Source organism: Zeus faber, assembly GCF_960531495.2.
Source record: "Zeus faber genome assembly, chromosome: 21".
Taxonomy (NCBI): domain Eukaryota; kingdom Metazoa; phylum Chordata; class Actinopteri; order Zeiformes; family Zeidae; genus Zeus; species Zeus faber.
Genome location: NC_137208.1, coordinates 12,442,342 through 12,468,000, shown reverse-complemented (window position 1 = coordinate 12,468,000; position 25,659 = coordinate 12,442,342). Strand labels below are relative to the sequence as shown.

The 25,659-nt window shown below is 45.4% G+C and overlaps 1 protein-coding gene across 1 annotated transcript in view; it reads left to right on the top strand.

Annotated features, from left to right (window-relative positions):
• Nucleotides 1-20,762, top strand: part of cacna2d4a (calcium channel, voltage-dependent, alpha 2/delta subunit 4a) — a gene marked incomplete at its 5' end in the record, with an annotated part of 96,296 nt that extends 75,534 nt beyond the window's left edge. The window contains 13 exons of the mRNA XM_080022614.1: nt 5,329-5,390; nt 10,745-10,759; nt 11,450-11,494; nt 11,618-11,680; nt 13,504-13,574; nt 14,844-14,919; nt 15,291-15,343; nt 15,680-15,735; nt 16,619-16,639; nt 17,155-17,272; nt 19,195-19,303; nt 20,102-20,209; nt 20,310-20,762. Of these exons, the coding sequence (XP_079878740.1) occupies nt 5,329-5,390; nt 10,745-10,759; nt 11,450-11,494; nt 11,618-11,680; nt 13,504-13,574; nt 14,844-14,919; nt 15,291-15,343; nt 15,680-15,735; nt 16,619-16,639; nt 17,155-17,272; nt 19,195-19,303; nt 20,102-20,209; nt 20,310-20,402 (890 nt within the window). The 3' untranslated portion in view covers nt 20,403-20,762. The remainder of the gene's footprint in view (nt 1-5,328; nt 5,391-10,744; nt 10,760-11,449; nt 11,495-11,617; nt 11,681-13,503; nt 13,575-14,843; nt 14,920-15,290; nt 15,344-15,679; nt 15,736-16,618; nt 16,640-17,154; nt 17,273-19,194; nt 19,304-20,101; nt 20,210-20,309) is intronic.
• Nucleotides 20,763-25,659: the final 4,897 nt, after the last annotated feature.

The window sequence follows — 25,659 nt, the reverse complement described above, 5'->3', positions numbered from 1 at the left end:
TGACAAACAAGCAGACGGGCAGATCGGCAGGCAGACAGGCAGAGAGAGACAGACAGACAGGCAGACAGACAGACTGACAAACAAGCAGACAGACAGACCGACAGATGGGCAGGCAGACAGGCAGACAGACAGACAGACAGGCAGGCAGGCAGGCAGACAGCCAGGCAGAGAGACAGCCAGGCAGGCAGGCAGACAGACAGACAGACAGACACACAGACAGACGGCAGTCTGCAGTTTTGGTCTTTCCCAAGTTGCTTCAATGACAAAGACCGAGCAGTAAAAACACGATGATGTGCATGATGACTTTGCCTCTTTCTCTCTCATTCCCTCCTGGCCCTCTGACTCTGTCTGTCCTGCCCCCTGCAGGCAAGACAGACAGCGACGGAGAAAGTGTCCCCGTCACGCACGGTGGAAACAGAGTAAAATAGGTAGGAAACAGAGTAAAATAGGTAGGAAACAGAGTAAAATAAAATAAAAACAACACGGTGGGCACCGCCGCCTACGTTGCCTACAGGAAGAGGCGGCCCAGTCCTGTTCCGCCCGAACCGTTTCCTTTCTCTCTGTTTTCGCTCATTTCTTTTTTTCTTTTTGTCGCCGAGCTGAGACTCAATTTTGCTTCTGATCTCTGTCTTGCTCTGTCTGTCTACCCTCTCCGTCCGTCTATCCCCCTGTATTCATATCCATCTGTCTGTCTGTCTATCTGTCTGTCTGTCTGGCAGCATATCTCTATTGCACCTTTGTCTCTCAGCCCGACATTTTGTTTGTGTCTCCCCCCTTTTCTCCCCCCGCCCCTCCTCTCCCTCCCTCCCTCCCTCCCTCCCTCCATCTCGTTAGTGTAATAAACAATTAGCTCCAGCTCTTGGTTGCTTCGTTTATTTAATTATTTATTCATTAATTCATTTCCCGATGAAAGCATCTCTCCTCTCTGATTGGCAGTTCACACTAATTGCAACTCAGATTAAGTGGCTGAAACACACATGCTCAGGCGGAAACAAAGTATACACACACACACACACACACGCGCGCGCGCACATAACACACACAGGTTGGGGTACGTTCAAAAATGTCCCCACTTCTACACGAGCGTAAATCCACAAACATGTTCAATTTCACGCGTGACACACACACACACAGACACACACACACACACACACACACACACACACACACACACACACACACACACACACACGCATGCACGCACGCACACACATATCAGTGCAAAGGTTTTAATTAGATTTTGCCTATCGCTCCGCCCGAACACAGGGGAAGGTGAGGGCAGATTGCTGCCACCAGCCGCTTTGGCCTTCCAACACCTCGTCAAGGGTTAAGGGGGTCGCCGTCGGCCGTGAGGAGCTGGCCATCAGCTTTGCCTCAGGGAGCCTTCTTTCCAGATATTTAAACGGCGAAAAAGCGAGACACGAGAACATGAGCGGGAAGAGCAAGTGTGTGAGAGAGAGGGAGAGAGGATGTGCGAAATAGAGACGCTGGGAAATAAGCTTCAGTTTTAAAGGTCTTGGAACTAAGCGGTTTGAGGCAGCGTCTCTGTTCAAAACTTTAATATTGTTAACGTCACCGCTTTTGGGTTTTTTGTTTTGGTCGTTTGATTCTTTATGTTTATCGAGGGCTTATTGCCCCTTTTTGTGTGATAACCTTGACGTTCCCTGTGTTTTACTCTGCCTTCTTGGCCGCGTCCCTCTTGAAAAATTGGATTTTTAATCACGCTGAGACTCACCTGGTTAAATGAAGGTTTAAAATAAAACAATTAACCTGTGAGTTGTTGCACGTCTGTGTTTCTCTCAATTTTAATGGAGCCCGTTTCCCTCTTTCACTGAAAGTCGTAAATGTGCTGGCAGTTTTCTCTATCGGCGTCGTGTGGGAATGGGAGCCAGTCTCAATGTTTTATAACAGTGGTTCTGCAAATGTCCTCACTCTCGAAGTGCTGTAGTACCAGTTCCGGGTAATTGCCGGAACGGCTGTGAATGGAAGCGTGCGGGAATGGGAGCAGTAACATTTCGGTAAAGTAGGGGCGGAGCCCAATCCAAATGATGCACAAATAGTGGGTTTTAAAGAATGTTTATTTGTACAAATATTTTTTTAAATGATGTGTTTTCGGGAAGCAAAGATGCAAAGATAAGAAACTGAAACACGTCCAGTCTCTACGGAGACAGATCTTTATATTCTTCAATTTGACTGTTTTTCTTCTTAAAAACGCCACTCAGATCCTAGACGTATCTTTTACAGTGAGGGGCGCCGTGCCACCGTGCGGTCCACTGCAGCACAGAGCCGGGGGAGGAACGAGCGGACGGGGAGAACGGCTGGAGGCAGAGAGTGTAGGACAGGTTGAAAATGATCACACTCATTTCATAACTTTGGGTTTAGGTTTATTGCGTCCGGGGACGGGGGCTCTGTCCCCGCTCCGTCCACGGAGGGAAGAGTCCGCGGGGAGACGGGGAGCGAACGGCTGGTCTAAAAACCCCATCCTGTTGCCTCGTCTCGCGTGGTGCGATATCAGACACTGCTCGCACGGGAACGACGTCATGTATCCAGAACAGTCATCTAAGTGGGAGCAGACTCCATACGGAACTCCTCCGTAAAGGAGGCCAATGAGGGAAGGACTGCCCACTGACTTTTCCGGACATTTTTTTCATCCCTCAATGTTACGGATTCCACGTGGGAAAGGGGCTTTAGGGATACACAGATATGGTTATGGATATTTGGGACACCTGAACCTGGCCCTGCCGTTACCAAACTTTTCAGAGGAGGAAATTGTCCCAAACTGAAAGAAAATTCTCCTTTGTTTTAATTGTATATTTTAAAATATATATCATATTTTATATTTAAATAACGTTCTCAACATTAGTATGACATTGAAGCACTTGCATCTCAAACTTTGGCTCAGCCAACTTCACTTGTTACGGCTTTGTGATGAATAATATAGTAATAAGCGATCAATCTTTAATTGCTCGAGACTTATTTCACGTGCATTAAGAAGTGAATTAGTGATAGTGAGGCTGTTTAGTTTTAGTTTGTTCAGCTCCTCAATGTACTTGGATGTTTATTGCCATGCCAAACGGAATGTCCAATATTCTTCATTCAGAATAGATTGCAATACACATTAGAGTCTACTGAAATAATACTAAACATACATTTTTGTTCTCACTCTCATATGAAATAGAGTAATAAAAAAAAATATATATATATATTTATATACAAAATAGAGTTATCATACAGTATCATATCATTGTCAATCCTATCGTCATTCAAGTTGCAGTCTGCGTTTCGTTGTTTAGTTTGTTTTTTGTCTGCATATGCGTGTTTGTGTGCAAGTTAACACAAGACATTTATATGCATAACTATTAATTAGTGTGTGTGTGTGTGTGTGTGTGTGTGTGTGTGTTTGCGTGTACATAAGCGTGTGCGTGTGTGTGTGTGTGTGCGTGCGTGTGTGTGTGTGTGCCTGAAGAGTGAACTGAAAAAAAGACGCTATTCCTAAATGGCAGTGCAATGGATGCTGGGAAATGAAAAACGTTGATGCTAATGTGAGCTGTCGTATCTTCCCCAGCAGTGTGTATGTATGTACAGTATGTACATGTTTGTGTGTGTTACGCTGGGAACTTATGCAATTACAATTTCCTTTCTGCATTACCGCGCTGACTGTGACGCTGGCGTACAGTACAGCCCTGAGCTGCACCGAGCTGACACAAGCAATCACTCTTACACAGAGTGTCTGTGTCTGTGTGTGTGTGTGTGTGTGTGTGTGTGTGTGTGTGTGTGTGTGTGTGTGTGTGTGTGCGCGTGTGTGCGTGTGTGTGTGTGTGTGTGTGTGTGTGTGCGTGTGTGTGCGTGTGTTTGCTTGCTTGCGTAATATGGGAATCTTTTGTGAATAAGAGTGTAGACTGACCACACACACACAGACAGAGACACAGACACACACACACACACACACACACACACACACACACACACACACACACACAGGCTGAAGATGTGGGGATCAAGCCAATTATGTGTTAAATGGTTTTCTAATCTCAACAGCGAGGGCTTCCTTAAATACCTCAGCCTCGAATCCGGGGAAAAATCCACGCGGGCCCAGTCGCTCTCCCTCTCCAAAGTGTGGACTGAGATTTGAGTTCCTCCTTGTTCTCTGTGCGCTCCTCTTGTCCATCCCTCTCTTACACTCCCTCTCTTTGTCCTCCTGATTCTTCATCCCCATCTGCCTCCATTTACCTCCTCCCCTTTCACTTATTACCTCCACTTAGTACGTTGTGATTTGGCTCCGGTTGGATTCTTTGTCTGTTTGTTATCAAGCTGCCTCTAAAAGTTTACCATTGGGTTTTTTTTTATCAGCTTTTGTGGAAATGTTCCTTTTTTTTTCACCATTTGGACGGATACAGAACATACAGTGATACGGTATTTTAGTTTTTTTGTATATTGTTCTACAGCAGTACGTCTGCATTACATGAGTTTGTCCACTGGGTGTTTTTCGGAGCCTGTTCTATGGTTCAGGGGTTTTTTTGGGTTCGCTTTTGGCTGGCGAACCCAAATAAGAAAAGTCAAAAAGTCTGGCGACCCCTCAAAAAAAGAGTCAAAAAGTCTGACGACCCCGTCATTCCGACTTGCCAATGTTCAACGTAACAGTAGCGTAGTTAAGTACACCTCCACACACAGGTGCGTGCTGTCTCCTACACTCAGTCTCTCTGATGGAAAATGTAGCCTACTGATGTTATTCATTGTGCATCTGCTGAATCATTTAACTGAGAGAATTATTTCATAAAATGTGTTTTTATTTAAAAAAAAAAAAAAGCACATTTTCTTACTTATTTTTGTGCATGTTCAGAAAAATCAGCTGGCGTCCCCCAGAAAAAAAAGAAATTGGAGAACCGCTGCTCTAGTTAACTTCCCCATGGAGCTGCATTAAAAGTGACTGGAACCAGATCAGGTGCCCTTGTAGTTTTCTATAAATGCTGGTTCAATGTATTCTGGCAAGAATAGAGTGTGAAATAAAACCAATTGCCATCTGAAATTTCACAGCTGCTTCCCCCAAATCTGGTGGAATTGGAGCTCACGGTTCTACCACAGGTTTTGTGTAACTCTGACTTCTTTTTGGATCCAAATTACATTATTGTATGCGCTCTACTAATGCCTTGTTCAGATAACAAGACAAACAAGGAGGCTTAAGTGCTTCCTAATGTTAACGTTGCAATCGGCTCTTATGCCCCAACTGATGTAACAGCACTTTATTGATCTCTCTCTCTCTCTCTCTCTCTCTCTCTCTCTCTCTCTCTCTCTCTCTCTCCCCGTCTCTCTCTCTCTCCCTGTCTGCAGCCATCGGGATGCAGATGACGCTGGACCTGCTGGAGTCCAAGTTCTGGGCCGCCACTGCTCAGGTCAGTGTAAAACCCATAAAGTAGCATTGATTTTATTCTTTCATTACGTCTGGAACCCCGTGATTTAAGTCCGACCAGGGGGCAGGATATAAATATCATTTGCAGTTGTTGTTTACAATTTCCAGTCCCGTCCACTTACGTTTTAATCCATCTTTCAGTTCTGGCCGAAACACACATGGCTTCTATCATCCAGTCATGAAAGCCTCAGGGTCGTGTGAAAAGTGCAATATTAATTCTGTTGGCCGGTAGGTTACAAACCAACAGGGGGTGATCTTAGATTGTCTTAGGATTTGTATTTAACGTTCATTGTTCTATGCGATTAGCTGTGGGTCTAAGAATTTGGAGTAATTAAGTGAGTATGGTTTTGTCGCATAGCTACGGAGAACACCGCTGGGGTGATAAAGCGTCGAGAACAGCGGCTGGCAGTATTTTTTGGCACTTCATTTTTGCAGTTACGAGACAGTGTCTTTAACTCCCTGGCCGCACCGATAGAATTTATTTCTCTATTTCTTCCTTTGCCTCTGGAAAAGGCTTTATAGCCAACCCCTCTCTCCTCCGCCTTCTATAAGTTGGTAATTGCAGCTCTTAAAAGCCTTTGCATGATTTGACATGCGCTTAATTCAAAGCTTAATTTGCTATCCCACCTACCGCAGCACATACCATTTAAGAAGACTCCAGCCAACACCACCTCCTAATAGATTAGCTGGAAATATTATAGGCATTTATTTTTGGGGGGCTCTGCGAGAGAGTTGCGCCATTAAAGGTCTTTAGATTCGGATTTAAAGGTCTTTCCGATTAGGATCTTTCCAGTCCATTAAGAAAAGCGTTTTTAGGAAGGTGAAGCCCGAATTGAAGTTGCCCTGGGACCTTTGCTGTAGCAGGTGTTTTTACGGCTAGGTCGGTCCCCTGCCCTCCTCCCGCGGTTGTAAATGACAGCAGTTAAAAGAGCATTAAGGCGGCAGGGCGGGCGGGGAAATGATGGATCGTGACCAGGGGTGGTGTGCACTCCAACCGGTGTCTCCGCCGTGCGTGCATGTAGTATGTGTGTGGAACTGCAGCGTTATGAATAAGGTGGAATGAATGTTTGTGTGTGTGTGTGTGTGTGTGTGTGTGTGTCCTGCATGTACTGTGTCTGCATATTCTGTACTCATACTCACCAACTAGGAACTCATCAGCATTGCTTCAAATTGCTTCTTAAGCCCGTGCGTGGCCATAGAATAATTCCTGTTAAAAAAAATGATCGTTTTGTTGGCACTTTTTAAGGAACACCTGTACCTGTTCTTGCAAAAGTGCACCGATCGCACAGCCGCGGTGAATTTGTTGTGGTCAGTCAACTGTCGATATGGAGGAACATTTACATAAAAAGAACAGCACCATCGGCTGGAAATATATCCCCAACGCCTCGAGGGACCGAGGAGAAAAAAACAAATGAACTGATCAAAAGAAGGAATAATGTTGAGCGGCACGAGGGTAAAGCCAGATGTTGGAAAGTAACATTGCTGTTTCAAATGGAATTCTGGGACCTCCGCCCTCCCCTAATCCGCCCTACACAGAGGATTTTATGGATGGCCACTTTTTAATATCTGATAATGTTTTGCCTAACGCCCTTCTTCTATCCTTGTAGCTTGTGTCCTGTTCCCTCCTCCTTGTTTCCTTTCCTATCCACAAAATTCCCTTCCCTCATTGTCATGACACTTATAACGATCATTTCACCTCACTCTCCTCCTTGCTCCTTCTCCTCCAACTCTCTGCTTCGTCCCCTTTTCTCTTTCTGTTCTCTACACTCCCCGCCCCCCCACCCCCGACCTCTTTTCTCTCATCTCCTCTGATGGATTACATAAGCATCTTATCTTCATGTCATGTTCTCAGTGTCAAGCATATTTATTTCATAGTGTGCGTGCGTGCCTGCGTGCGTGCCTGCGTGCGTGCCTATATAGGTTTATGAGTGTCAATGAAATCCTCTCCACTGCCTATTTGGAGTGCTCCACTCCCACAAGGGGGAAGGTACTTACTGTCATCTTTCAACCGTGACCAATGGGAAACGGAATAGAATGAATGACCGTTTAGCAACCACAACCATGGAGCCAGGAATTACTCACACCGCTGGAGTGTCAGTGTGCGCTGGTCACCCCCAGTGGAGCTCCAGCCCCATTGCGCCTGGATGGAAACGTTTCCCCTCGTAAGTTAAATAAGTTGAGGGAAGCCCGATTTTGACCATCGATTTCCCTCGTTGACGATCCAATACAAATGTGGATTTGTGACACTGAACAGTCCAAACAAGCGTTTTGTTTTTTTAAACATGACATTGTGCATTGAGCTTGACTGACGTACACAGAGCAAAAAAATCTAAGAAAATAATAGCAATTTGTGTAGGTAACAAAAATAACGATGACAAAAATAAGTAAGTAACTTATGAATAATTAATCCTATACGCATACCCCTTTTTTCTTTGGAAAAAGGTCCCTTCATGTTATAAACGCGCCAACATTTGTGTGGGTGATGTAAAGCAGCAGAAAATAGCAACGTATTTATTAGGAAAGGAGAAACCATCGGCTCAGTTGCCGCAAACCTCTGGGGTGTACACACCGTGAAAGACGAACTGCAGCGCTTTTTGCCAAGAGCTCCGTGATGCTTTTGCGACGGCACAAAGTGCTTACAGACAGAGATTTTTCCACCTCGCAGGAACGGTTATTCGACCCAAAATTGGCAGAGCGGGGGGAGCGGTGCCCTCTCGGACAGGGGCGGACGGGCCGGGGAGGACGGGCCGGGGCGGACGGGCCGGGGCGGCACCACGTCAACATGTTAGAGCCCCTCCATGTTTAATTGAAGCAGCCAATGTAAGGCACCGCAATTTTGGCCCCTAGTCATATTACCGACCTTTTGGATCAGTTTTTAGATTCATGATTGATTGACTTGACACTCTTGTGCTAAAGTTCAGATCAGCTAGTAATGCAAATAGTGGATGATCTCTTGAAGTGTGAATGATAGATTAATAGAGATGAAAAAAGAGAGAAATGCCTGACACTAACATATAATGTGCGGGGTATTTCTTTCTATGTGTGGGTATTACCGTACGTCATGACTTTGCCTGACTTAGACAAGTTATATTAACCTATAAAAATGACTTATGTGAGAGCCATACCTAACCGCACGTATCAGAGGGTATGAGGACCCATACGTGTGCCCCAGTCCAGCGAGCCTATATTTCGTCTCAGGTGATTGATATGGGAGATGCAGCAGGAGGTTGTGAAGGGACGGTAATGGGAGCGAGGGGATGATATATGTCTTTCATTCACTCTGTCACGAAGCGGACGCCAGGGCACCCTGTGCAGGGCGTGCGCGCTGCTGTGGGACTGAGGCGACCTCGATGCTCTAACACGTTGTCACGCACGATGCTGAAAAACTACCACAGCAACGCTGCGGAACCTAAGTAGAGATTGAGGATGCTCATCATGGCCTGAGGTGTCACAAGCCACTCAGAGACTGTTCTCTGCTGACAACCAATCCAATGCACGCTATTGCGTTACCAACAAGTAGATGTTTTTAGATCACTCTTTTTTCTCTTTGGAAAACAAAGGGACATGGAAAATAATATATAATAATATTTGATTAGGTTGTTGGTTGTAGTAATATACTTGTCTTTTATATTCTTCTATTAAAATGGCATCATAGTTGCTGTGTGGCTGAGAAAATGGGCGATTTCCCAGAAAGCTCTCTCTGGTGGCCAGGTGAGGGATAAGCCCGAAGCCGAACACGAGCACTGCGTCCAAAACGGCACACTACCATACTGTTTCAACCGGCATCGTGCTTTTTCGCATATCCACAAAAATGTATCTATCTATGAATCTGTGACCCGGGGCACAATTGTCCGACTTTTTTTTGTGCTGCAAATAACAACATTTTAGCCAATTCATTTGAATGGGGAGATTTTCTTCAACTTAAGAATGGGGGGGGGGGTCATGGGGAAAGGAGGGCGGGCGCAGATACGGGCGGGGGGCCATGGATGTTAAAAGTTTAAATGCATGGCTTTAAATTTAGTTCTGACTAGCACAAAATAAAAGCGGGATACTGGTATTACGTTAATATTATGATACTGGACTATTTGGTTTGCCGAATTAGCTTTTAGTATGTCGCGTACTATGCTGGAAGAGTACGCAAAAAGTACCAGCACGACTATCTACATCTACATCCAGTGAAATACTGTTGTATGCAAGCCCTGCACACTACCCTGTCGTATCCCACCGTGCATTGTGAGGACAGGACACCACTAAAAGTTTCCATGCAGCAAAGTCATCAACACTCAAGGGGCTGAAAGGGAAACGCGAAAGCACGCGCATGTAATACGTAGTCGTACGTATGCAGCACGGGGCCATTATTTCTCTGAAGGTCAGCCCACAGTAGGAGGAGGATGGAGGTTTTGAGGGGGGGGGGGGGGGAAAAAAAAAGAGAGCGGTGGTTGACGCCATCGGTCACACCTCGACCCTGTCCGTCGCTCCCCCCGACGAGATACATTCGACCAATTCACTGGGACTCTTTGTGAAAATCTCTTCTGTCGAGATGCATTAGGGCCATTAGAGGCCATTCTGAAGCCCGGCCGCGAGGTTTCGGCCTAGATGGAACGCCAGGGAAAAAAATGATGTCCCCCCCCCCCCACACACTCTATATCGAGTATCTTGAAAAGAACCCCGTTGTTTTTATTTCACCGAGAGCTGCGGTGAATTTCGGAAAGGCGGCGCGACAGGGAGCGAGCGCTCGGGCATCCGTTCTAATAAAAAAAAATTTTTAAAAATTTAAAAACGACGACCTGAAGGAAGATCAATAGCCCAATTCACACTTTGGCCACGCTCCACAGAACCCCGACGTGCGAACCGGGGAATTACGGTCCGCGCGGAAAACCAATGGAAGGAGACACCGGAGCGCCCCGCTCGCGCCTTAACGAAGCCCAGGACGGAGCGCCGTTGTGAGAGGGAATGTGATAATTATCCATGAAAATCCGGCGCTTTTCAGTTGCGTTAAAATTAAATTGAATTCATTACGATCCATTTCGGTTAAACGTGGTTAAATCGGCATGAATGTAACATGAGGATCGCTGCCGCAAACGTCTCCGCAAAAGTGCACCGCGGCGGATTATTTGACGTGTAACTCCTATGAAACGAAGGTTACAAGGCTGCAAGTTGCGATGGCCTTGGCTCCGTGTTGCCTAATGTGCTTATTGATTGAATGAATAAAGTCATTTTCTCTCCTTTTCTCTCCCTCTCGCTCTCTCCCTCTCCCTCTCCCTCCCCCCCCCCTCGCCCTCTTTGTTCTCACTTCATCTTCCCTCCTCTTTATCTGGAACGTGTCTTCCACCTCAGCCAAATGACACAGATGTAAGTAATCGCTCCGGCGTCGCTCTATTCAACGGCCCACTCCACTTTTCCCTTTTTCCAACGCGGCTCCAGCGCTTTTTCCCGCTGAACCAAATTTAACAGCGTCCTCGGCACCTGCTGAGCACAGCGAATGCAGCTTCACACTTCACTTTAATAGATTGGATGCTGTACCACTAGTCACACAGAGAGAGAGGGAGAGAGAGAGAGAGAGAGAGAGAGAGAGAGAGAGAGACACCCACACACAGGAATAGCATCCTCTGTCAAGCTGAGCACTTTCACAAACACCACACACAAATCGTCACCTCCCCACAGCCGCATGGACGCCCATTCACACACAGACAGACTTAGCCGTCTACACACACGCACGCACAAACACACACACACACACACACACACACACACACACACACACACACACACCAGTACAAACAACGCCTGCGCACACACTCAAACACTGAAAGAACATGTGCTCCCACATGTGTTGTGAGACAGGTGTCGCCCACAAACACTGGCGCGCGTCTACATGTGATATTATATCGCTGTCACATTTCACCTTCACGCGCCGTCAGTTCCGTCTGAATGTCGGCCCCGCGGTGGCTTGTGAAATTGTCAAACTTGCTCATGGTGCGCTCTGCTGCGACTCCCTTCGTTCTAACGTATGTTGTCTTGTCCGTCGCTCTCCACCCGCAGTGTTCCGACGTCGAGGGAGTTTGCCCCCTTCGCTGCGACAGCTTCGTGAGTAGAGTTTTCTGACTCTGTGGTTCATTACGTGACGCTTCTCAGGTCTTGTTCTGTGAAAATACTGTATGTTACATTCTCTCTCTCTCTCTCTCTCTCTCCCTCGCTCTCTCCCCCCAGGATATCGCCTGCTACCTGATTGACAACAACGGCTTTGTCATCATCTCCAAGCAGCGCGGTGATGTGAGTCCAAGCGCTTTTCAGCCTATTCGTCCCGTTGCGGTGCCGTTGAGGTCCACGGGCCTCCAAAAAAACTCGCCGCCGTCGCGGGGAAAACCAAAAAGATGCACTTAGGGCGATCAAAGCCGCTACGGTATATCTCTTTTAAAAGCCACGCACGCCTTACAGTATGTGCGTGGAGAGAGCGCTCAGGTGATGTCGTCCTGGGTTTCCTTGTTACACAACGGTGCAGATGGTGCCTCTGCCCCCGGCCGAAACGCCAGGCATCCAACTAGGGACATAACAGACCGCAAAAACAAATATCGTCTCACTTGAATTAATAGCTTTAGTTATTTGGTTACACAACACACTCGGGTCCGTGAAATATGTTTCGGAGTCCTTTGTGAAAAATGGGTGAAGGTGTAAGAAGTTTACACGAGAGGCGCTGTACAGCACAAAAACGAAAATCCCCGCAGATGATCAACTCAGGTTTCACCTCAGATTTTCCATGCTGCTGTCTGAGGAAGAGGTAAAACTGCAATAATCCATCCCCTTTGTACTGAGACAGGGACAGTTACAACGGATGCGGGCGTGAAGCCTTTAAAACATAATTGCTTGTGGCGTTATACTCCCGCCTCCTCCTCGCGTCTTACATTATTGACTTTTGCCTCCCGGGGAGCCCTGTTTTCTTCCGCCTTTATGTATTTTGGTGACGCGCATATCCGCGCTAACTGGGAAAAAAAGCACAAAACGTGCGTCAGCCAAGTGAATCACCAAATCTGCATGAGCAGCACAGCGCGAGAGAGTTGAGGGAGGTGTGTCGCGGACGACGCCAGCCAGCCTGGCATTACGTAACACAGGGGAGCACAGAATATCAGAATGCTGCGTCAGTTCAGGCTTTTTTCATTTTTCATATGTGTGTTTTTATATCATAACCCTTTTCTCTGAATTTTTGGGTCCGAGTTTTAAGTCTGTGGGGTTTGCTCTTCTATAACTAGTCCTGAAATATTATACATTTTCGTTAAAAATTACAGTTTTGTTCATTTCGCGAGAGAGAAACAAAAAAAAAAGTAACAAACAATAAGATATTCAACTGAAACTGTATTTTTTCCACCAGTTTCCTCTCTGTTTTGACATTGCAGTGGTCCAACCAGCATCACTTTAGTTTAGATTTTCTTTTTTTTTGTTTGCATTTCCCATTTTCACTTACAATTATTATTTTTTTGAGTCAGTTTTTAGTGTCACTTTGAAGGTTTGTATTAGTTCTTATTTTAAATTTTTAATAAATGTAAAAGTTTCCATTTTAGTAATTTTTAGCGAATGTTGTGTAGCAAGTATATAATAATGCAATTCTAATAAGCCAGTGCCCAACACTGTATAAAACACAGAGTAGATTACAGCATGGCACAAAACAATAATTTACCGCATAAACAAACTCACTCCAATCCTGTACAGACACAATATTAAACCGTGCACGCTGTAACCATGACACAAAGGAGAAGGGATGGGATGAATAATGAAGTGTGCGGTTCGCAGACAGGTCAAAGACAGACGAAGGAACAGAAGCAGGGGGAGAGAGAAGGGGGGGAGAGAGAAGGGGGGGAGACCCGGGCGGCAGGGGCGGGGCGTTCTGAGGGAGGGGGCCAGGTAAGAAGAGCGGGAAACGAGTCGCCAGGGAAGAAAAAAAAAAAAAAAACACGTGGGCGGAATCCCGATGAGATGCGCGAGGGAGCGTGACCCCATGACACCAGTTTGATTTCCCACCTTTCCGTTTGACGCGATTCTCCGCCTCGGCACGCGGCCGCGCCTTCAACCGCGTGTCCTCCCTCCCGCCCGTCTCCTCGCAGGTGGGGAGGTTCTTCGGCCAAGTGGACGGATCCGTGATGACCACGTTGATCAGGATGGGCATGTTCAAAAGGTAAGGCGGGGCCGCGGTCGGGCCGGCTTGAATGACTTGACCTTCTCCAGCCGCATGGATAACCGTCTGACTGACTGGTTATTGATCCGCTGGTCGGGCCGCTCGCTTTCCCTGAGAGTGACTATTAAGAGTGGGTTTAATTGCCGTGCTGCTGGTGGGCTCGTTCATCAGTTAGTTAGTCGTGCGCTTACCTGGCGGGCTAGTCGGCCGGGCTCGGCGGTTAAACTGCTTCTCTGTTTCACAGTTTGCCTTTATCAGGAGTAGGGACCATCCCAGCAAATACAAAATATTCCAGTATTTCCTGCCGACCTCTGAAGCCCTTTCTCCTCCTTCCTCGTGTATCAGGCTGTGGCTGAAGGCCGCGCGTTGCCCCCGTCCTGGTCATCAGCCTCATGCGCCCCCTGCTGGCAGCAGCAGCGCGGGCTTAAGTTCCGGGGGTGACCTTTACTCTGATTGAGACAAACTGATCATATCCTAAATGCCGTCTTGGGTATTACTGAGGCTCGGGATACCGGCCCCTCTGCCCGCCTGGTACTGTTGCTCTCGGTCTACTCCCAGGGCAGATACTTGACCCGACCAGATCCGTGTCTTATTGTTCTCCGTGCTCTTGAATGCCTTCCCCGCTCGTTTCCCCAGTGGAGCTCCTTAGACTGCTCCGGATTTATTTTTCCGGGTTATTTCTTCGCCCATCTTTTATGTTTGAAGTCTCATGAGTGATGTGCTATTTTTAAACAGCTAAAAGAATTCTCCACGCTTCATTTGACATGGGATATTACATAACTGTTTCTGTGCATGCATTCATGCATGTGCCTGAGTGGTTGTGTTTGATGTGTGTGTGTGTGTGTGTGTGTGTGTGTGTGTGTGTGCGTATGCGTGTGCGTGTGCGTGTGTGTGTGTGTGTGTGTGAGCGAGAGAAACAGGAGCGTACTGTAAGTGCACATACGTACAAATTTAGTACTCGGCACCTGCCAAGTGTTCATTAAAGTATTGAAACATTACTCAAATATTCTAAAAAGAGAGTGCAGAGGTTTTTTGTTTTTTTTTAACTCATTATAGCGGCTCATTCATGCCTTCGGAGGAGAGTCGGTTTGTTGCTTGTGCTGTTTTGACATATTTTACCTCTGGTGTGTTTCTGGTGACATTCTGTTCTTTTGTGGGATTAAGGACGCCACAGAAGTAAATAAATAAAGTGTGTGCGTGTGTGTGTGTGTGTGTGTGTGTGTGTGCATGCGTGTTCGTGTATGTGTGTGTGTGTTCCTCTACCCTCAGGGTGTCTTTGTTCGACTACCAGGCTATGTGTAAGATGAACCCGCATTCTGCCAACAGTGCCCGTCCACTTCTCAGTGTATGTATACAAAGAATATTAACTGTGTGTGTTTGTGTTTGTGTGGGCCCGCGCCCACACAAACACAAACGCACACAGTTAATATTGCTAGAGTTGTTGCATGTCTATGTGTCATGAACCACTTAGAAATTCTCTAGAGATAGATAGATATAGAGATTGATTGATTGATTATATTGTATATAAAATAATATATAAATAATAAATAATATATTCAACATTTTGTTAATTAACATTTTACCTGGCTCTTGTGCTGTACTACAAGTTTGCATTATATCCAAATAATATTACTGTATGCATATTACTATGTATATTATTCTCAACGTAGGTTTTGCTTCTATCTATTTTTATGCTTTAATCTTCTGTGTCTACAGCCAATCTACGGATTGGTTGCGGTCCTCAAGTGGTTCCTCTCCAATTTCCTGCTGTAAGTGTTGCCAGGGGCCCGCCAGTGCTGGCTGCTGCTGTTGTGCCCTTCCAATTGAAAGAAATATTTGTCGTTTTTCTTTTTATATTACGGCTTTTCTCAATTCAATTCTGTGTTTTTTTATAATAAAAGAAAGTAGCAACAAGAAAACAGTAGGCAAGATAAAAAAAAATAATGTATTGGGGTTTTTTTTTTAAACCAAACAATCGATTTTCTTCTTCTTTCTTCTTCAACTCTACGATCCGTAGAAAGAAAAGCAAAACTCTGTTTAATAATATGACATAATGATGTCATTGACCCTTTTTGCCCCCTTTGTCCCCCCTATCTATTCTCTAGGTTCCTGTTGGAGTTTAACATCTGCGGCCTTTGGCACACAGATCATTTTGCTGATGGTGAGGAATGTAACTTGTTAATGTGATATGAGGGATGCACCAGATTCAGCTTCTCATTCCATTCACAAATGTCTTCATATATGAACATTATCTTTGTAATTTACCTGCCAAATACAGATAGACAGACAGACAGACAGACAGACAGACAGATCGATGATAGATACAGTAGATAGATAGATAGATACTAAATAGATACTAGATAGATAGATAGATAGATAGATAGATAGATAGATAGATAGAATTACCAGAAAAATGAGGTAATAAACAATAACTAATAAAATAAAACTAGCAGTGAGCCAGAAAGCCAAACCTAAATGAGAAAAAAAAATGGTGATGTACCGTAAACCCAACGGCAAAACATCAAATATACACGGCTGAAGAAATGGACAGAAAAAACAAACCTCACATTTGACAGTTTGAAGCAATGAGCAGTAAGCATACACCACTGGGTCAACAAAGTCACCGATGGAAGTTGTGCAATTTGTGCAAATGTTTATAGTATGCATACAAAATAAAAATAGAAAAGCAATAACAGTACAAAGACGATTACATGACCAGAATAGGGTGTTCACACATTTACTGTAATTAGTTTGTTGAAAGGGACCCCAAAAACTGAAAATAAGGACATGGATGACACACAGGTATGTTAATGTGATTCTATGCTATTATTACATTAATCATAGTATGTCGTGCGAGTGAATTAACCAGAGTGCGTGTTTACCAGTGTGAAGGTCAGTTTGGGGTAACCGTCTCATGTCCATCTCCTCTCCTCCCTCATCATCATCCCTTCATCGCTCCAATGTTCATCATCATTACGTGACCCTTCAATCATCTGCTTTCTCCTCCTCCTCCTCTTCCCTCGCTTCATCACTCCTCCATCCAGCAAAGGCATCTTTCACAGTGTGTGAGTATCCATCAGCAACACCCTCACATTGTGAAGTGTGTGTGTGTGTGTGTGTGTGTGTGTGTGTGTGTGTGTGTGTGTGTGTGTGTGTGTGTGTGTGTGTGTGTGTGTGTGTGTGTGTGTGTGTGTGTGTGTCTGTGTGTTTGTTTTACTATACTTGTGAGGACTGGTCTCAAAATTGACTTTGGGTTATGGGTCCTCACTAACCAGGTGTATTCACTCGGACCACACTTTGATACCAGTACAAGGGTGTGTGTGTGTGTGTGTGGGGGGGGATAAATCATAGAATTGGGCTGCAGTAGGTATCCGAGGTATGAGTGCAAATGTATTCATGCAGTGGCCAGTGTTTCACTTACTGAGGTAAACTGTCCACCTGTTAATCATCACCCGTTAAAATATTGTCTATATACTGTATCTGTATATCTCTCCCTCTCTCTCTCACACACACACACACACACACACACACACACACACACACACACACACACCTCATCCTTATCTCATTTATCTCTCAGCCTCCCATAAGAAGAACTTAGACATCCTTCAGCCATGTGATACGGAGTACCCCAGCTTCGTCTACGAGCCATCAATCAAGGAGACCAACAGTCTCATCAAGTGTGGGCGATGCCAGAAGTACGCAGTATATCCACACACACACACACACACACACACACACATACACACACAAAATCTGCAGCACATCCATCTCCGAGCCCCACGCTGGTCATGTTGAATTATGAAATCCGTTTTCTGAGGCTTTGCATATTGAAGGTGTGTGTGTGTGTGTGTGTGTGTGTGTGTGTGTGTGTGTGTGTGTGTGTGTGTGTGTGTGTGTGTGTGTGTGTGTGTGTGTGTGTGTGTGTGTGTGTGTGTGTGTGTGTGTGTGTGTGCGCGCGCTTGCGCACTCCCACGCGTACGAGTGTGTCTGACTGCAAAATGGAAAGAGAGAGAGAGAGAGAGAGAGAGAGAGAGAGAGAGAGAGAGAGAGAGAGAGAGAGAGAGAGAGAGAGAGAGAGAGAGAGAGAGAGAGAGAGAGAGAGAGAGAGAGAGAGAGAGAGAGAGAGAGAGAGAGAGAGAGAGAGAGAGAGAGAGAGAGTAATGAAATAAAGAAATAGAATGAGACAGGTGGGGGATGAGATGGGTAGAGCCGCGCATGCATTAGGTAGAGACAGAAGGAGGAACAAATCAGGGGTGACTTTCGGGAAAGTTAAGGAGGGAAGGAATGACCGCATTGTCAGAAAAGTGAAAAGAGAGAGCGACAAATATAGAATGAGAGGAGTGATAGTGGTGTGTGTGTGTGTGTGTGTGTGTATGTGTGTGTGTGTGTGTGTGTGAGCGCGCGGTGCGTCTGCGTGCGTGCGTGCATGAGTGTGTGTGTGAGTGAAAAACAATAAATGAGAACATATGGCTAGCGGATAGAAGACAAGGTGTACAGTGTGTTTATGTGACGTTTAAAGGCGGAAGGTAGAAATGAGAGTCATTATTCCAATGCAGAGCTCAGGGTGTGTAGAGCGTTGGCGCCCCCATGAGTCCAGTAGCGGCACAACGCAAAACGGCGCCACAAATTAAAAAGTAATAACTTTGGAACAACTCGGATTAGTTGGATCCTCATGTGTCAAAGTTGAAGTTAAACATTGTTAAATGCAATTTAACCACTTTATTATTTTCACTGATTTTTAACGCAAACATGAAGTACAATTGGAATAAGGGAAATTTGGATTTTTTAATTTTTCTTTGCCCCAAAGAGAATGTTGTTTTCGGCATTTCTAAATGCAGGAAATGAGGTGGAGTGAAACATGATTGTCATTGCCAACATTATTCCAGCGCAAATGATGCACTTCTAAAACAGTATGAAGTAATAACTGTTAGGTACAATATCAACACAATAATAATTCTATATTCTATTAAAAGAAGAGTAACCTCACAATGAATGAAGATGATTATTCCAGATCACCTGAAACTCAACCATCCAGTTCATCTGTAGCCTGTCATCATCACAAGCTTGCTGTCTTTGGAACGATGCGGTGTTGTTTTCAGTTCAGGGTGTGTATGATAGCCGTGGCCGGAAATCTTGGCACCCTTGCATTGGCAATACAAAACACAATTTCCATTAAAATAAGTTTAACTTAACAAATTGTCATGACAATTCTTAATTTCACTTTCATAGCACAGAAACTTCATTCTGACCTTTACATATTTTAAATCAAAACAGAAATGGGCATTGACAACCCCTCCTCCCCCCACCCCTCGCTAGCCTAAAGTGAATATACATTTGAATTGTGGTGAATAATTCGAATGACCTCACAGTTTGTACCATAAGATTACACTGCATTGATCCCTGGGGGGAGATTTCAGGCTGCACAGTAGACACAGCCCAGAAAAATACGTAAAATTCACTTGTACTGTCGAATGACGTGGATGTCCAGGAATGACGTGTGTGTGTGTGTGTGTGTGTGTGTGTGTGTGTGTGTGTGTGTGTGTGTGTGTGTGTGTGTGTGTGTGTGTGTGTGTGTGTGTGTGTGTGTGTGTGTCTGTGCGCGCGCCTTTTTTGGCAGGATGTTTGTCGTGCAGCAGGTGCCAGAAAGCAACATGTTGATGTTGGTGACGCAAGCAGACTGTGACTGTTCCAGACAATACCCGCCCATCACCTTGGAGCCCAAAGAGGTCAAATATATCCTTTGCTAAGGGCTGTGTGTGCGTGTGCGTGTGTGTGCGAGTGTGAGAGACAACACATTTAGTACATTCTGTATATTTTATGGACTGTATCTGTATATTTCGGTATATATCTCGTCTGTCTGTACAACAATGCATCAAACCTTACCGAGACAAATGACTTGTTTATGGAAATAAACTGATTCTGACTCTGAAATATGTCCGTTTAATACAGGACTAAGCTACTATCACACGGTGGTGGAAGATGTACCCAGAGCTTTTACTTCATTAAAAGTGAAAATACGCACACACAAAATGACCCCAGTGAAAGTACCACGTTGACATTTCCACTTATGTAAACTCAACTGCAGCAGTGCTTGCTGTAGAAGTATTAAAAGTCAGCGTACTTGTCATATCCAGTGCCCTGGGTATAATTGATTCTATAATGCTTCATAAATGATTTTTCTACAGATGTTCAATGCGTATCATTGTTAAAATGTATATTAAAAAAAAAAAACAGTATAGGTGGTGTCAGTCATTTCAAAATACACAAATACATTTAGTGTAAATTTGTCGGCCTTGTCTCTAACTCATATTTCATTCTGCTTGCTCTGCATTTTTTACCTTATTAAATCGACTTTATTTTATTTTTCTCTGCTTGTAAAGCCCTTTGTAACAGTATGTCTTTGTAAAGATTCACCCACTCACTCAAAGAACTGTTGCAGCAGAGTAAAAAGTACAGACGGGAAAAAAAAAAAAAAAGCAAAGCAAAGCAGCTTTTCGTTTCGATGTGGAACAGTGAAGGTGCAGGCTAAGCTCCTTGACCCCGCGGCACACAACGCCTCGGTGAAGTGCAACCGGATGAAGTCGCAGAAGATTCGCAGGCGGCCGGAGTCGTGCCACGCCTACCACTCTCAGGTCTGCTCCCCGTTGCTCCGTCCGCCGTTTCCCCCGCCGACGCGACGCCTCCGCCGCGCCGGTCGCTCTAACCGTCCCCTCTCTTTCCCCCCCGCTCTAGGAAAACGCCAAGGACTGTGGGGGAGCCTGCGCCATCTCCCTCTCTGCCGCGCTCTTCCTCGGCTGTCTCTCCGTCTCCTCCCTCGTCACATGACGGGCGTGGGAAACCCAGGACCCCGGGGAAAGCGCGTCGCCCGTCGGGGGGGTGTTTCTCGCGGGCAGCTCTCGGGGGGGGGACTTTTGAACTTTTGAAGCTTGTTACGTTTTAGGGGCGAAAAGGGCTCCGGCGACGGATCCGCCTCCTGTCAGTCGTCACTTTCCATCAATTACCTAAAAGGAGGATCGGTGGAAGGCTGCGCGGGGGAAGTGACGGGGACTAAACAAGACAAACTCCAAAAGCAGGCAGGTGGGTAACGTGCGCGTGGAAACACGCGCCGCGCGGGTGGATTTTCACTTCAGTCGCGACGAACATCGTTTCAACTTGAAAGACCCCAGACTCCCAACTCCAACGCGTTGCTCGTGGACTACTCTCTCCATCACGGCGGCCCGTGGACGTATGGCGTCGGAAGTTCGAAAGACGTCTCCAATCAACCCGATCGCCCTTGAGTCAGTCGGTGGAAGTCAACGGACTGGACGACATCGCGGAGGGAGAACTGTTCCGACGCGAGTTGCCCATCCGGCCGACTCCACATTTGCGTTGCTTCTGACTGGCTGGATGCTCGTCGCTCTGGACAAGGCTGTCAGCTGAATGCCTTGAATAGATTTTACCACTATAGATCGATACAAATAATCAAGTAGTTCTAAGGGCTTTGTTTGCACCTCGAGATCGATTCTTTTATTCCTCCCACGATGACCGAGACCAAAAACACTTGATTCTGTAGCAAGTCCGTCCGTCTCTATCCGTGCGTGGGTGTGAGAGCGGGACAGTGTCTTCCCGTGTTGCCGCCTTGATGAGCTGAACATATACGCGTACTGTCATTTTTCCGAGCGGAACTTTAAGGGATTAAGAACAATAGGCTTGTCCATGAGGAGCTTTGCTGGCGGTGGTTTTTAAAAATGAGATGTATGGGGTCGCGAGGTATAGAGGTATTTAATTAATCTATGCAAATGATTACCGGATTATACGAATCCAGGTAGCAAAACGGGCAGAGGAAGAGGAAAGGACAATCTATCAGACGGGGTTTCGTGCAGCGACATTATTGTTGTCATTGTGTAATATGGAAATGTATTGTTGATTTAAGTTAATTCTAATTAAAACTATATACATCCAATTGCGCTGATATGTTTGGAGTATATTATGTACTTGCATGTTTCATATTTTCCAAGTGTATTTCAGTGTAAAGGACTGAGTCTCCCGGAAGCTTTTCTATTCAAAAATGTGAATATTTTGTGTGGCTTGGTTTTGTATATTCAGGTTCAACTGATCCGGTGGAAATGAACTTTGATATTCACTATAGGAAGTAAGTCAACTTAGTTTATAAGGCGCCTTTTGAAACAAGAGTTACAAGGTGCTGTACAATGAAAACATTTAAAGTAACCGAAACAGAAAGTTAGAACAGAAAAACAGAAAATAACAATACAAAGACATTTAAACTGCTAAAAAGGCCAACACACATCAGAAAACAAAGTGCCTACAAGTGAAAACAGGTGAGTTTTTAGCAATATCCACTGCCAATGCGTTTTTAGGGCGTTCTAGGGGAAGCCGGTTGCAGAGAGTGGGAGCTGTAACAGCAACAGCTTGGTCGCCCTTGGTTTTTAGCCTGGATTTTGGGGAACAGCCAGAAGGCCTTGGTCAGGAGAACTGAGAGAGCTCACTGATCTCACTGCGGCCAGGGGACACAATAGTCCAGATATGTAAACGTGTAGTGCGTGTAGTGGTTTATGGGTCATTAAGAGAATTTTAAAATCAATTCTGCAATCGATGGACAACCAATGTGGAGTGGCCAACGCTGGCGTAATGTGTGACCTACAGCACGTCGCGTCGTCGTTAAAAAAGTCGAGCGGCTGCAGTTTGGCCCCACTCCAGCCGAGACACAGAAGAGAGAACTCAGGGTGATGAACAGTGCATTGCAATGATCAAGACAGGAGGAGACGAGATCCGCATCTCGAAAGGAAAGGACAGATTTGATTTTGGGCAATGTTTCTTCGTTGAAAGAAACAGGAGTGGACCGCTTTCTTTGGTCACAGAAGACTCCTAGGTTTTTTGAGGCTCGCTTGACATAAGCTGCTCAGGGATCAATAGTCCAGTACACTGCCGTACTTTATCAGAAATGCTCTCAGGGCTTTGTGGCAGATCCGTCTGCCGCACGCCACCCGAGCGGCGTTTTCAGAGAAACTCCGTCAGAGACGCCGGCGATGGGGTTGAATGGTACCGGTTTTATTGTACGGTGGGCAAGATGGAACAAGGCCGGAGCAGATGGGAAACATGTCATGACAAGGGCTCTCTCCCGTGTGTATGTGTGTGTGTGTGTGTGTGTGTGGATGGGGGTTTCACCTGTTGCCTGTTGATTACTCTCACAAGCAACAGGCGTACAGCCACCCTAATCCTGGGCCCAATTACCTGGACCCAAGACAGGTGTGGCTGCTCAAGCCACACCACCCCCACACCACAGGCCTATAATAATGACTTCTGTTTTGTCAGGGTTGAGCTTGAGGAAGTAATATGACATGCAGCCCTTGATAGCTGTTACGCAATCTTGCAAGGTACAGTACCAGTCACTCAACTCAGTCCGCCCCCAGCCGGCTGCCAGCCGGGTATATCCATTCATTCCATTCATATAAGCACGGAACCTGTCACTCGCCTGTCAAGGACCAGCAGGCCATTCTGGGCGGCTGCATCTGTATAGGGCAGGAGTCGGGAACCTTTTTGGCTGGAAAGCCATAAAAGCCAAATATTTCTAAATGTATTTCCTTGTGAGCCATATGATATTTAATAAAAATTGAATGCAACTTAACGCATGCATTTTTTAAGTAAGGCATACATTACAAAGCGCTATATATAATACATTTCTCTTTATTCTTCTTAATAATATTGTTGTTATACCGTAGCTAAGTTTTTTCCATTTCTGTCCACTTGTGTTCAGCTGATTGGTCCGACTGGAGGCAGGGACTTTTCTTAATGTTTGTCTGTCTTACAGAGGGGATCGGCGCACGGCCTCGTAAGCAGCCCAGCAGTGGAACGCCATCCCTCCTGCGCCCAAGAGGATCATTATTATCCACAATTATTATAATAATCCTCTGTGATGTATATAATTGTGGCCTGCGTGCCGCATATTGAAATGAACAATAAAACTCTCGCCATGTCGGCGCACCACGGCCAGAAAGACTCCGTCTCCCTCCCTAAAGCCTTACCTGTGGGCAGAGACCCGGGAGGGGCAGGGCGCCAAGTAAAAGGCGCCCCAGAGTCTTTCTGTGGTCGGCAGTGGGTGCTTGACTACGCCCCTTTGTCCACCACATTTATATTTTGAATTTTATTTTCAAAATTGTAATTTCTCCTACCTGTTTTACTTGAAAATGACACAGAATAATTATTTATAACTTGTTAATTGTGATGAAAAATTTTAGCTCAGAATTGTCTGCGAGCCATATACCGTCATCGAAAGAGTCATAACTGGCTCGCGAGCCATAGGTTCCCGACCCCTGGTATAGAGCTTACTAAGGTTATTTGGTTTGAATGAGAAGTACAGCTGCCTATCGTCTGAATAACAATGATTAGAAATACACTTAAAAAGACGAATTAAGAAACCAAGGGGGTGCATGTACAGGGAGAAAAGAATAGGACGTTTGTGCTTCAGATCATATCTCACGTATATATTTATGAGCTACTGTGTACTGAGGCCATGATGCTCGGAATGAAGACTCTTTACTTCGGTTGCTGTAAATATCCACTTGGAGTCAAATTACATCAATGTAAGGAAAACGTATTTCTATAGTTTTGTCTTTAAAAGTATGTGAGAAATTGTGTGTCATAATTTGCAAATATAATACAAATACAAATGAGAAAAGTTGAATAAATACTACAATCCACAAATCTGTCCAAAACCCAAACACATTTTTTTAAAGGGAACCTATAATGCTCCTTTTTTTACACAACTTAATATCCATCTCTGAGGTCCCCAAAACATGTCTTTGAAATTTGATGCTGAAAATACATCTCAGATTATGCATTCTAGTCATTGTAGCATGCCTCTTTAACCCTCTTATTGCAAAAGAGGCTGTTTTTAGTGGGAGGAGCGACCCTCCCGAGGCACCGAGTTCTGTGAGCCAATGGGGGTTTGAGCATCTGGCTTCCGGGTTCCGTTGTATAAAGTCCATAAACTTTCAACTGATTTCACCTGATCAGTCCACCAAAATCTCTTTCTGAACAAATTTGAGGAAATAAGCAATCCAGTTGCGGAATCTGCACTCATACTAGAGCTACAAGGCCTCATTTAAAAGTTTGCTCCGACTTTGCTTGCCGTGCTCCAGGCTTGTGGGAAACACAGGGATTTTTTGTTTCATTTTAAAAGTCTGAAAATAAAATAAAACAAAACATCTACATTCAAAACACTGCAGACTTAGTTCTGCATACTCTCTTTTTTTTTAAGAAAAAAAAACACAAAGCAGAATTTTTATTTTTTATTTTTTAATAATTGATTTCGGTCGTCTGTAGTTTCTTCACGGACAGTAAGTATTAATTCCTCTTTCTCTTTAAAAGATTTGGGGTTTTTTTTAGTTACTCGGATGGGGGGGCGGATCTTATTCGACTGGAGCCCAAGAAGTGGGGGCTGTTTCACCACATGTTTCCTGAGGGACAGCTCACATTAAACTGACTGGGTTGTCTTATTTCACAGTTGGTGTGTTGGTAAGCCCATCAGAGACCCCAAATGCATGTGCACGAGCACCGAAACGGTGAGTTGTGCACGACAGGAGTCCTTTAAATGCAAAGAAGCAGAGGCCTAACCGATGGCCTGCAATACATGAGCGCAGCACGGCTACAACGCTTTGGTTCGGCTGCCATCTCCCACCTGCCTGACCCCCTCCACATCTGCATTGCAAAACCTCACAACACGTGGACGCTGGCAACATCTCGGCTTCCCAGGCGTTACGCCGACACTATAAACAAAGCAATCCATCGGAAACCTTCTCTGGCAGCAACTTCTCCGTAAATGCTCACAGGGACCCTGGTAATTATACCTTTTTTTGCACCATTTCCCCCGTTCTTCCACGCAGTCTGCAATCTTGTCATTATCTTTTGTCCACGGTGTTATACTTACCTACTTCTTTTGATTTCAGTGCTTTGTCCTCCTGATCTTCATTTGCACAGCAGGTTGCCACCTCTCGCCACTTCAGCCACTTCTCCCAAATGCTCCCTCCCAAAACTGGTCACTTCAATTAGACGACACGGGGTTACACACCGTAACGGGAAACAT